Genomic DNA, 12343 nt, shown 5'->3' on the forward strand with positions numbered 1-12343 from the left:
TCCCACATGCCGCGGAGCAACTAGGCCCATGAGCCACAACTACTGAGCCTGCGCGTCTGGAGCCTGTGCTCCGCAACAAGAGAGGCCGCGATAGTGAGAGGCCCGTGCACCGCGATGAAGAGTGGCCCCCGCTTGCCACAACTAGAGAAAACCCTCGCAGAGAAACGAAGACCCAACACAGCCAAAAAAAAAAAAAAAAAAAAAAAACAAACCTCCACACCTCAAAGAGTTTGCTACCATAGACATACTTTGCAGATGAGGAAACTGAAGCTCAGAGAGGTCAAGTGTGAGTCCAGAGCCTGAACCACTGCTCAGTTACCCCAGCCCTCCCCCAACAGTCGGACCCTAAGGCTAGGCTGCAGGAGGACCCAGGTGGTGCTCACAGCTCCCTCTCATCCCCACCTCAGCATCCTTCCAGAGCCCTGGGTACCAGGCCCCAAAATCTCCTGCCCCTCTCTCCTTCCTGTCTTCTCCCCCATCTCTGCTCAGGTTTTTTGTTGGTCTCCTGCCCCAATCCCAGGGTCTCCTTCCCTCCACCTACAGAAAGCCTTCTCTCACCCTACAGACCTCCACAGAGCCTGACCTAGCTGTTCCTCCTTCTTAAAACTCAACTCTGCTTTTGGCTTCCAAGACCTGGTAATTCCTGGTTCCTCCCCACTCCGTCTCTGACTCCTGTACCCAGCTGCTTCCCAGGTATGTCTGCCATCCCCTACTCTGAGATGCACCAGGTCCCAACTCAATTCCTGTGTGTCCTACCCCACAGTGCCCACAGGCAGGAGGAACTTAACATTGACTGAAGGAGTAGGTGAATGAATGATTTACTCTCAAAGTAAGTTCTTCAGCCTGGCATGTAAGGCACCTACATCCTGGCACTACTTCTGGTCCCTCCTTATCCCATACTACACCCTAAGCAAAGCCTCCCAAGCAAAGCCTCCTCACCTCCCTGCCCCTTCCACATACCAGGCTACCTCCCGCTTCTAGGCCTTGGCTCCTGCCTTCCCCCCTCCACTAGCTCAAGCCCTTTGGAAGGCACCTCACTCTCCTCCTTAGTGCAGGAGGCACAGGCCCAAGTCATACAGCCAGCAAGTTCTTGCTAATCACCCCATTCGCTGCCAGATTTCTGCCCTCAGGCTGTGGCGCCCTGGCTGCGCAGTGCCTGGGGTAGCCCAGGCTCTCTGCCAAACCCCACCCCATTCTGTGGCAGAATACAGGGCACGGTGCATGGGAGGTTGCCCTAAACTGATGGGGGTCTGAGCAGGTGGCCAGACCCTGCTTACTCTGAGTCGGGTGACAGCTCCGAGATGCTGTGGGATGTGGCAGAGCGTGGCGTGGAGGGCCCAAGCGCAGAGGCTGTGGCAGAAAGTGTGGCGGTAGTATGAGGGCCCGAGGGTGTGCTTGAGGACTGCACGGCGGAGGAGAGAGCTGAGGAGTTGAAGGAGGCGAGGATGGAGGAGAGAATGTCCAGCTGTTCTGTGGAGGGGCCGTGGCTAGGGCCACTGGCTGGGTCTCCCCTAACTCTGAGCAGCTGCGGGGGTGGCCCAAGGCCTTCTCGCGAGGGGTGCCGGCTAGGCACGTGGTCCAGCCGCTCCCCTGAGTTCGAGCTCCTGGACAGAGAGTCCAGGGGCCGGGATGGCAAGAGGGGGTCCCTTGAGAGTTGCCGCTGGGGAGACAGGGGCAGAGGTGGGGGCTGTGGGTCAAGGTCCCGGGCACCATGGGGCGGGGGCAACGTGCTCAACCACTCGCAGGGCGCCCCTAGGTCCACAGCATCGCGTGACCCAAAGCGGCCAGCCACGGCACCAGGGTAGTCCCTGGGTGGCTGCCTCCGTGGTAGGGTGCTGCCCCGATCCCTGGGCTCCAGGCGGCCTGGCACGGCATCCAGGCGTTCCTGGGAACCTGGCCGACTCAGGGGACGCAAAACAGGGGCAGGGGCCTCCTCCAGTCGTTCACGGCTCAGCTGCCGCCTGAGGAGCAAGTCCAGCTGTTCTCGGGAGGAGTAGCGGCTGGCTGGCTGCGAAAGGCTGCCAGTGCCCCCTCCGGCATAGATGCGACCATAGGAGGCAGCTGGTACAGCACGGTGGCCCAAGGTGGCTGCACGGCACCAGGACAATTCAGGGGTGCCCCGGGTCTGTGGCACCAGCGGGTACTGCAATCGGTTCTTCAGGATGCCTGTGGGAGGAACAAACGGGGGACAGTGTGTGTATGGGGGCCAGGAACTCCCTGGGTCTAGGGATGCAGCAGCCTCTGGAATCCCTGTGACACAGGGTTGGGGGCAGAAACCCTCTGGGGAGGGGGTACAGAGGCCGTTCCTGGGAATCCCAGAGAGGCTGCGGGATAGGGGTAAGAGTGAGGCAGTAATCCCTGGGGTCAGGACAGAGGCGGTCCCCGTGGCGCAGGGGTAGGGGCAAACCTCTCCCCAAGGTCAGAGGAGGGGCAGCCTGCAGGTCCTGGTAATGCAGGCCAGGGTCAAAGAGGCAGGAATCCCCAGGGTTGGGGCAAGAGCAGTCCCTGGGGTCCCTGTGATGCAGGGGTGAAGGGAGAAACCCCTTGAGTTGGGACAGGGACAACCCCTTGGGGCCCCTGTAAAGCAGGATAAGGCGGCAGAAACCTTCCAGGTTAGAGCAAAAGTTCTGAGATCTGGGGCAGAGCAGCCCCTATGGTCCCTGCAAAGCAGACTGGGGTTGGGGGAGGGGGAGGAATCCCCTGGGTTGAGGCAGGAGTGGCCTCTGGGGTCTCCGTGGTGCAGGCCAGGGTATGCGGGGCAGGCAATTCTCAGGTCAGGATGAGGCAGTCCCCTGGGACTGTGAAGCAGCGTAGAGGAACAGAAACCCCCATAACAGAGCGAGAGAAGCTCTCAGGATCCCTGTGAGGCTATTGGGATTAGCAGGATGAAATCCCCTGGCTCAGGGCATGGGCAGTCCCCAGGGTCCTTGAGGCACAGGCCAAAGTCAGGGATCCATACCTTTTCTCTGGCGCTGGGCCCGACCCAAGGAGGTTTCATCTCCACTGGTCAGGGCCAGGTCCGGCTGGTTGTTGTTGGCTGCGTCCTTGCTGGTGTCCAGTCCCAAGCGCCTTTCAGAGCCCCAGGTCTGCAGAGCACAGGGAGCAGCCTCACATTCCCCCAGGGCTGGCCAGTAGGACAAGAGATCATTGCCATCCACATCTGTGGAGCCAGGGCAGATAATAGGAGTCACCCCAGTGACTCACAACCCCTGTGAACCAGACTCAGTGGCCCCCTAACCCTAATGACTCCTGAAATCTGGGTCTTTCTCATGGAGCAGAGGTAGGAATAGGAGAGTGTCTCTCAGAGATCAATGGAATCATCCAGTGAGGGAGATACTGATAAGCTCCCCCTACTCTTGACTGGAGGTGGATAGAGCCTGGAGGTGGGGGAACCTGACGGCTGAGGGGTCAGGAAGACCAGGCTGAACCACAGCCCTCAGGGAAGAGGAGGGGCTGGAGAGATGACATGTCACCCTGTAACATCCCTGACCTTGTTCTTCTGTTGCCTGGGCCGCTCCTGGGTCTCTAGCCAGCAGAACTCTGCTGGGAGGCTGGATGGGGAGAGGTATGTGGGGGCCCAGTGATGACCCCAGGTTCCCAATAAGTCGGTCCCAGGAATCTTCAGGGGATAGCAGGCTTTCTGAGTCACACCAAATGGAATATGGGGTATCTCTTGGTCGCCCATGGGGTCAGAGGGCCCCATCACCTTTGGGGTGTGTAAGGAGCCTCTCACTCTGGGCTGCCCGGCGGAGTGGACGCTGGAAACGCCCCCGCGTCCGGCCATTGTCCTCACTTTCTGAGGATGGGATGGACAGACTTCTCTCCTCCTCCAAGGACAGGTCACTGTCAGAGTCAGAGTCTGCGCCTGGAGTTGGGAGATCAGGAGGAAGACACAGTGGTGGCCAGGAGAGGTGAGGGACTTGGGGGTCTTGAGGAAGGCTATGGCAAGGGGGCTGGGGCCTTGGGGAGAGAGCTTGGAGTAGGGGTAGTGACAGAAGGGCTGGGACTTGCCAGGAGAACCAGGCCTGGGCGGGTAGATGCTTCCTGGGGCCGTGACCTCGGGGGAGCTCACCCCAGCATAGTCAGCTGCTGCTCCCAATTTGGGGCAAAAGAATGAGGAATGGGGGAGAGACCCTCTACCTCCCTCCTCCCTGGGCCAGGCTCCCACCTCCACCAGCATCTCGATGGAACATGGCCACGTCCAGGTCAGTGGGGCCAGCGTGGGCCTGGAGGCCGTGGTCAGTGTGGTCGGCAGCCGAGCCATGTCGAACCAGGACATTGTCCCTGGAAATGCAGGAGCCCCCCCATCAAAGAGGGATGTGATGGGGTGCTTTGGAGGCAGGTGTGCCCGTGAGTAAACAGTCAGGTGCATGTGGAACGGCTCTGAAGGCACCCCTGGGTGTGTGGCAGGAGGTATCTGGGGCAGAGGCAGCAGCAGAGGCCCAGATGGCCGAGATGGGTGGACCCACCCCGAGGACCTGGTAATGCCAACCCCTGGTAAAGTGGGGCTGGTCTGAGCTGTGTGCCCCGTCACGAGGAGGCCCCTCCCCTCACCTGAGGTAGCTGCGGCCCCGCTGGCTGTCTTGGTCCTGGGTCCGGCCAGAGCGGGCACTGCTCACTGAGGAGATGGTGGAGGCGCCGAGAGTGATGCGGATGAGGCCGCTCTCCTCGAAGAGGGCCGTGTTGTTGTAGGCCCCGGGGCCCTGGGGAGGTGGTGAGGACAGGAGTGTGAGCCAGCCTGGAGAAGCCTCAAACCCTGGCCTCCCGGGGCCCCCACCCTGACTCCCTGGCCCTGAGAGCCCCTCACCGTCCCAGGCGCTGGCCTGGCCTCCTCGGGCGCTGCCTTCCTGCCCAGACAGGCTGGTGTCCAGGCAGCCCGAGCATCTGTGTTCAGGACACAGAAGAGTAGCAGCACTGCCAGGCCCTGCGGGTCAGCAAGGATCATTGAGGGGATAGTAAAGGTCAGTGAGAGGTCAGAAATGAGGCAGAGGTCAGAGTAGGGCCACAAGGGGGTCAGCTAGGGCTGGTGTAAGTCACTGTGGGTCAGCAAGTGGGATCGGTCATTGCAGATTAGAGTGAGGCAGTGAGAAGCCCAAGGGGGGACCCAGTAAGGGAATCAGGGAAAGTCAGCAGAGGCAGTGAGAGGTCAGAGTGGCATGAGTGACCGGGGTCAGTGAAGGTCAATGTGGACCAGCAAGCGGCCAGGAGCCTCAGCACTGGTGAAGGTCAATCCAGGATCAGCAGTCGTCTGGTGTCAGTCATCAGGTGGGAGTCAGCTCTAGGCCTGGGGTCAAGGCCCTGGGCCCCACCCTACTGAAGCCCCACCTGGTCCAGGGTGAGGGAGGGGCACCAGAGTTACCTGGAGCCCACAGAGTCCGGCGTGGAGGTAGTGGAAGGCCAGGATGCTGTGGTTGACCGCCAGGAGGCCAAAGAGCCAGGAGGCACTGACCAGTAGAAGGAGCAGAAATGAGCTGCGAAGGGTCCTGCCGCGGGAACATGAAAGGATACAGGACATGTGTGGGTCACACAGGGCTCACACGGGAGACATGGGAGGACACGCAGGGTCACGAAGAGGACACACAGGGGACGCGGAGGGAAGGAAACGCCCACAGAAACATGGAGGTCTCAGGAGGGCACTAGGGGAGTCTGGAGGTCACAGAAAGAACCAGGAGAGTACTCAGGGAACCATGAGGGGACATGGGGAAAGCAGACTGGAAGCGGGGGGTGGGGCATAAGAGAAAGCATGGAAGGTAGGTGGAAACGCACGGGGCAAAGGGCAAAGTGAGCCACCCAGGCCTTGGGAGATACTGGAGAGACAGCAGGGCACAGACAGACCTGTGGGGCCAGAGTAAGGCAAGGGTGCCAGAGAGGGACTGCAGGCCAGGGCAGATGTGACTACCCAGAATCTGGGGCCCAGCCTGCACCAGGGACGCTCTGGGAACCCCCAAACCCCACCCAGGAGAGGGCTGCCATTCTGAGAATCCCCCACTTCCTCCAGCCAGCCAACTCACAACGCAGAGGTCTTCTTGGCCTCCCTCTGTCCAGTGGAGCAGGATGTTCGGGCAGCAAGGAGAAACATGATCCCATTCAGCTGGACCCGTGGCCAGACATGTGGAACAGGGGCAGGGCAGAGAGAGACAGAGATAGTGAGAGAGACAGAGAGACAGGGACAGAGAGACACTAAGACTCACAGAGAGAGAGGCAGAACCAGTGAGAAACATACGCAGACACACAGACACAGACACACACACACACACACACACACACATGCAAAATACATAGATCAAAAACAAAGAGAAACAGAAGAGGGGGACTTCCCTGGTGGCGCAGTGGTTAAGACTCCGTGCTCCCAATGCAGGGGGCCTGGGTTCAATCCCTGATCAAAGAACTAGATCCCACATGCATGCCGCAACTAAGAGTTAGCATGCCACAACTAAGGAGCCGGCGAGCCAAAATGAAGGAGCCTGCTAGCCGCAACTAAGGAGCCCATGTGCCACAACTAAAGGAGCCGGGGAGCTGCAACTAAGGAGCCCGCCTGCTGCAACTAAGACCCAGTGCAAATAAACAAATATATTAAAAAAAAAAAGAAACAGAGGAGCTTAGAATCATAGAAAAAGTCAGAGATAGGGAACCAGAGAGGGACTGAAAGATGGAGGTGGAGAGAGAGACAGAGGTAGGGAGAGGAAGCCGAGTCTCTGACCCCACACCTCCCATCTCCATGCCAGTTGGGCAGGAACAGAAATGGAGGCCAAGCCCAGGAAGCCTGCAGACTGCCACCTGGCACCCCTCAGCTGATACCACCACACCTGCTGCAGGGCCACCTCCCGCTCCCCCCCACCAAGGGGAGCGCAAGGTGGCACTGAGTGGAGGGCACTCACCACGATGACAAGGACGACAGGGCCTGCAAAACTCCAGACGAGGGGCTCGTGGATCGAGATCCAGCAGAAGTCAGGGTTCCCGTAGCCCTCGGGATCCAGGCCGACAGCCAGGCCTGTGGGGGAGAAGAGATAGGACAGAGGGGATGTATTCTAGAGCTGCTGACGCTCTCACGTATGGGGAGAAGCTGGGGTGGGGGCAGAGCAGGCTCCTCCCTGAGCAAATGGCAAGGGGGATTGAGGTTGGGGTCATGATCAGGATTGGGGGCAGGGGCAGGGGTCAGGCCATGTGATGGATGGAGGTCAGGGGTCACAGGCCTGGATGAGGCCAGTGAGCAGGGCCCTCACCCAGCAGCACAGCAGGGACGCCCCAGCCCAGGGCGTGGTAGAAGCGCATGGCGCCGCGGTCCACATTGCGTGGCTCGACCTGCATGCGGTAGAGGTGCAGCCCCTGCACGAGGAGCCACGCGAAGGTGCTGAGGAAGAAGTAGTGCAGGAGGATGGCAACCGCGGTGCACAGCAGCTGAAGGCAGGGTTGGGGGGCGTCAGGACCTCTCCTGCCACGCCCCACCTCTGACCCCTAAACCACTGCACCTTACCCCAGCATCCTGTCCCAAATCCTGGCCCCAACCTGAGCACCCCTGATCTCTGACCCTGAACTCTGGCCCCAGGCCTTCCTGGGCCAGGTGAGGTCATCAGGACACAGGTCCCCTGGCCCTGACCCTGCACCTGGTTTTGGGTCCTGTGGATCCCCAGCAGGAAGAGGAGCTCTGCCACTCCCAGGGCAGCAGCCACATTGGCGTGGATCCCACGCATGTTGGACTTGAGGCTGCGCAGGCTCAGCAAGACGGCCGCGGTCAGCAGCAGTGCGGCCACAGACACTGCTATGACCACGTGGGTGAACACAGCCAGCAGCTCCAGGTCACCCTCCAGCCGCTGTGGGGACAGGGATGGTCATTGGGGAATTGGGCACTCCTGCCCTTTGACCCTCCCACTTCCTCAGGACTCTGAACACAGCCCCACCTCACGGGGAGAGGCATCCATGAGGACCCCGAAGGTGCCCGTCCGGCTGCAGCGACACCGTGCGTGGGACCCGTTCCTGTGCACCAGCTCACAATCCCGTGCTGTCCACATGCCGTGCTGGTCTGCCCTGTGGCCACAGGGCAGTCAGAACTACCATCCCCTCTGGGGAGTGCCCCATCGCCAGGCAGGGGTTTGTGAGAGGCAGTGGGAGGGGCCGACGGTGCCTGGAGTGGGGGAGCAGCATTCCTCATGGGTCTGGGTGCACAGGGGGAATGGTGGGGGCCCCAGGGGCAGGCTGGGCCTCCCACGGGCTACCAGGGGGACCAAGGGTTTCCAGAGTGGAGGTCCTCACGGGCCAGGCGGGTCCCACTGCACGCAGATGGCCTTGCTGCGATTCGCTGTCTGTAGCAGGCGGAACTCCAGGCTGATCGGGGACTCTAGGACACCCCTTAGGAAGTTGCGTCCATGGAACACAGCCACACTGACCACCGGGGAGTTCATAACAGGGTTCTGGGGAAGCCTGAGGAGACAGCCCACCTGGGCTTGGGCACTGCTGACCTCCCCAAGCTCTGGCTGCCCACCTCACTGTCTTCATGTCACTTGCCATGGCCCACCCAGAGTCTGAGATGCCCTAGAGTGGATGCTGTTTCTGAGAACCCTTTTAGCCTCTGCTGGGCTGCTTCAAGACCAGGAGTCCATGGCCTGGTTCTGCAGAAATGCAGCTGAGAGGCTTCGGACCCACTGCCCACACTGGAGTCTGAAGCCCAAGCAGCTACAGACTTTGCCTCTCAGTGCCCTCCCTTCCACCCCCGGCTGACCTCCTTCAGTCAGCCCGGCTTTGCCTATCTCCATCGGCCAGTTTGCCTGTCTGTCTGGCTCCTGTATCCTTTATGTGCCTGGCCCCAGCTGTGGCTCTGTGTCTACCTCCTCATTTGCACAACTGCCCAGAACATGATTCACATGGAGCCCAGCATGGACAAGGCTCCCAGAGTCATGGGCAGGAGCCTCTCTGTATGATTGTGAACCTGCTCATTTGTCCACCAAAAAAGGGGGTGCTAGGCTGGGGAGAAGCTTGCAGGAAGCCCAAGGGTGAGGAGCCTGGGAGTAACTCTACTCATACCTGGTGCCCCGGCGCTCGGCCTGGAACTGGGCAGGGAGCAGCCCCCCTAAGGTGCGGTAAACCAGGAGGATGACGATGGAGATCCCAGGCTCAGGCTCCGGCTCTGGGGGGGCCGGTGGGGGGGCCACACTCGAGGTAGTGGAGTTCTCCATGCTGCTGCCACTTGTGGACAGAACTGCCAGAGGAGGGGGAGGAGTCACTGTCAGTGACCTCTGACCCCAAGCACCCACAAACGCAGCTCTGAACCCAACCCAGCATCAAGCATGGGAATCTCTTCCCTTTGCAGGTCCAGAACCAGGGTGGGTGCAGAGAGCAGGAGCCCATGAAGGACACATGGGTCCCCCCAGCGCTGGATCCTGACTATCAAGGCCTGGGCGAGGTCACCTGTGGTGAGGGGGAGGGTCTGGCAAGGGGAGGATTGACAGGAGGGCGACATGGCATCTGGCTTGGGGGGCAAGGAAACAGGATCTGGCCCAGGGGTCACCCCAGGGCTCTGACCTTCAGGTGGGGACGGCCGTGGGGCCTGGGAAGGCAGCAGCACGTGCGTGTGAGGATCCCAGGCATCCTGGCCCCGGAAAAGGTTGCTGTGGTAACGAGGGTAGCGACGGGTCCCCCGGCTGGGACTGGGGTGCTCCACGCGGTCAATGCTGAGCACTGCCCGGGAGGAAGAGGGGTGAGACCCATCAAGGATCTCCTCCCTGTGCTGAGGGTCCCACTCCCTCCTCCTCCTATCCTGTACCCAAGTTCCACAACCCATAGCCTCCTTGCTACCAGTGCAGAGCCTGTCCCTGCAAAGCGCTGAGTGTGGCAGCACAGCCTCCTGCCACTAATGTTGACATCAATAGCCCCCAACCCCTCAGACCTCCAGGTCCTTGCCCTTTCACGGCCCCCTGCCCCACCCCACCCTACCCTCCACATACTGATGTTGGGTGTCACCAGCCCCACGGGATTCAGGTACGTGAGTTCCATATTCCTCGCGAGCGTGGCTGCGTACTCCTCCAGGTGCTGCACCAGCCCGGCGCTGCCTGGGGAACCCCCGGGGGCCCGCTGCCCCAGCACTGCCCACAGGTCCCCGGTCTCTGGAGCAAGCAGTGCAGAGCCGGCCCACAGCAGATTCTGGGAGGAGGGAGGTGAAAGTGGGCCCAGCCAGGTGAGGATGTGTGAGGGGACAGGGCATGCCTGAGGGGTCTGGCCAGGTGCTCAGAGAGGTCCCAGTAGGTAAGGGTATGGCTCTGGAGGGGACAAGGGGAGAGGAGAGAATCCAGGGCCTTCACTTCCCCGGGGTCGGGAGGGGCCTGAGCAGAGGGGCGGGGGTCAGGGCCAGGGGATAGGGAGCCCAAGGTGTAGCCCCACCTCATTGAAGTGGGCATCTTGTGTGGCTGTCAGCCCGAAGCCCTGCTGGTGACTCTCAAAGGCCAACAGGTGGGCCAGCAGGCGGGCAGTGACTCGGACATCTTGGCTGAAGTAGTGGTCAGTGTGGCCAGTCACCTCCCGTAGCCTCTGAGCCAGCTTCTTAGCCTCCACAGTATCCAGGACTGTCTTGTTCAGCTCTAGGCCATCCAGCTGCCAGGACAAAGATGGGGATGGTCGCTCTGTGGTCCCTTAGGCCTTTCTCAAAAGCCTCACAACAAGAAGGGTTTGGATTAAAGGGCAACTGGGAAAAGCCCAGGAGGTCAAGGGCTGGGGCATGATGTCTGGGGCCCAGCACAGGCCTGGGGAGACTGAGGCCAGGGCCAGAGCCAGGGCTGGTCTTGAGCGCAGGGCAAGGTCTGGGCAGTCTCACCAGCAGATTGAGTTCTCGAAAGGCAGGGGAGGTACAGTTGAAGAGGTCAGGCTCCAGCCAACCCTGGTCCTCGTCGCATAGCCGCACGGCAGCTCCTGAAGGCAGTTGACCCCTTGTCAGGCCTGGGGCCTGGACACCTTCATTGAGGAGGTGACCACAGCACCCTCCCCTACCCCAGGGGGAGCTCTGAAGCAGAGACCAGGTAGTAGGCATCCACGGCTGGACCCCTGGATAGAAAAGCCCCAGCCCCCAGCCCAGACGGGCCCCAGGCGCTTGTCAGTCAATTCCTGAGGGGTCTGTGGACCATTTCGAACCACCATGACATAAAGAAGAACACAAGGGCAGGACTGTGTGTGTGCATGTGCACCCAGACACACACACACAGGCCAGGACAGCTTCACAGACGTGTGGCCCAGGGCAAGAACACAAACCAATGCTCACACCTGCACACGAGTAGATGTGTGGCCCAGGACAAACACACAGATACACAGTGCGCCCCCAAGAGAATTTTGTGACCAAAATGAGGTGGGGGTGAAAGTTCTCACACAAATTTTAACTGCCCCAGTGGTGACTTTGCTGCCATCTCTCCCTTATCTGTGAGATTGGAATTAGAGTTGAATGAGAATTGACCTGGGCCTTAAGAGAGCTTGTAGCCACCAGCAAGAGGCCCCCTGACTTAAACACAGAACCCCCTCCCCAAAGACAGACACAGACGCGTGCACAGGCACAGAAAGACACACACGAGAGCATGCACACGCAGACAGTCTCTGTCCAGCCACTGCAGAGACCTCAAGCAGCAGGAAGGGTTCTGTGAGGACCTCAGGCAACAGAGAGGAGTCTGTGGGGTCCTCAAACAGAGGGCAGGGGTCTTTCAGGACCTCAGGTAGTAGGGAGAGGCCTGCAGGAACCTCAGGAACTGAGAAGGGGTCTACAAGGACCTTAGGAAGTGTGTGTGTGGGGAGGGGGTGTCCTCAGGCAGTGGGGAGTGGTTTCTGAGGACTTCAGGCATCAGAGAAGGGCCCCCAGGGTCCTCAGACAGTAGGAAGGGGCCTCCAGGGGCTTCAAGAAGTTGGGAGTAGCTTTTTAGAGACCTCAGGCAGTGGGGAGGGGTCTGCAGGGACTTCAGGCAGCAAGAGGGATCTACAAAAGCTCTGGCAGTGGGAGGGGGCAGCGCACCTGAGCAAACACGTACCCCTTACCTGCACCCCGCAATCCTGCCCAGAAGCCAAGAGAAACAGATGGAGGCTCAATGAGGACATGGGGAGGGACCCAGAGCCCCTAAGAGGTAGGGAGGGGCCCACATCGACCCCTACCCCACTCCCACCTCTTTGTAGGAACAAGGCCGACCAACTCAGGAAAAGAGGTGGCTCTAGCTAGTCAGAGGTCAGGCCTACCCCGACCCTCAGCTATTTGCCTGTCCCCCAGGTACTCACCCAGAGCCCCCCGAGGACAGGGCACTGAGGCCAAGACACCAAACTTGGTCTGAGGCCACCACACACCAGATCTCAGGGACTTGGGGCAGGCGTCATAGAGCACTAGGGA

General features: G+C 60.4%; 1 protein-coding gene across 4 annotated transcripts in view; it reads right to left on the reverse strand.

Annotated features, from left to right (window-relative positions):
* The window catches only part of LOC118903394 (cadherin EGF LAG seven-pass G-type receptor 3), a 39270-nt gene that overhangs the window by 14553 nt on the left and 12374 nt on the right, over window positions 1-12343 (reverse strand). For 2 of the 4 annotated variants that reach the window (XM_036868437.1, XM_036868432.1), the window contains exons 16-34: window positions 12235-12336; window positions 10802-10896; window positions 10372-10581; window positions 9939-10134; window positions 9517-9672; window positions 9019-9193; window positions 8251-8418; window positions 7899-8025; window positions 7605-7811; window positions 7224-7398; window positions 6879-6991; window positions 6012-6091; window positions 5360-5483; window positions 4808-4924; window positions 4555-4703; window positions 4169-4284; window positions 3707-3865; window positions 2960-3160; window positions 1278-2166 (exon numbers count right to left, since the gene is read on the reverse strand). In XM_036868437.1, coding sequence (XP_036724332.1) covers window positions 1278-2166; window positions 2960-3160; window positions 3707-3865; window positions 4169-4284; window positions 4555-4703; window positions 4808-4924; window positions 5360-5483; window positions 6012-6091; window positions 6879-6991; window positions 7224-7398; window positions 7605-7811; window positions 7899-8025; window positions 8251-8418; window positions 9019-9193; window positions 9517-9672; window positions 9939-10134; window positions 10372-10581; window positions 10802-10896; window positions 12235-12336 — 3559 coding nt within the window. Of the gene's footprint in view, window positions 1-1277; window positions 2167-2959; window positions 3161-3706; window positions 3866-4168; window positions 4285-4554; window positions 4704-4807; window positions 4925-5359; window positions 5484-6011; window positions 6092-6878; window positions 6992-7223; window positions 7399-7604; window positions 7812-7898; window positions 8026-8250; window positions 8419-9018; window positions 9194-9516; window positions 9673-9938; window positions 10135-10371; window positions 10582-10801; window positions 10897-12000; window positions 12016-12234; window positions 12337-12343 lie in introns of all 4 variants that reach the window. The other 2 variants (XM_036868434.1, XM_036868431.1) reach the window with 2 other exon arrangements.

The sequence above is a fragment of the Balaenoptera musculus genome, chromosome 11 (genome assembly GCF_009873245.2).
Source record: "Balaenoptera musculus isolate JJ_BM4_2016_0621 chromosome 11, mBalMus1.pri.v3, whole genome shotgun sequence".
NCBI classification, from domain to species: domain Eukaryota; kingdom Metazoa; phylum Chordata; class Mammalia; order Artiodactyla; family Balaenopteridae; genus Balaenoptera; species Balaenoptera musculus.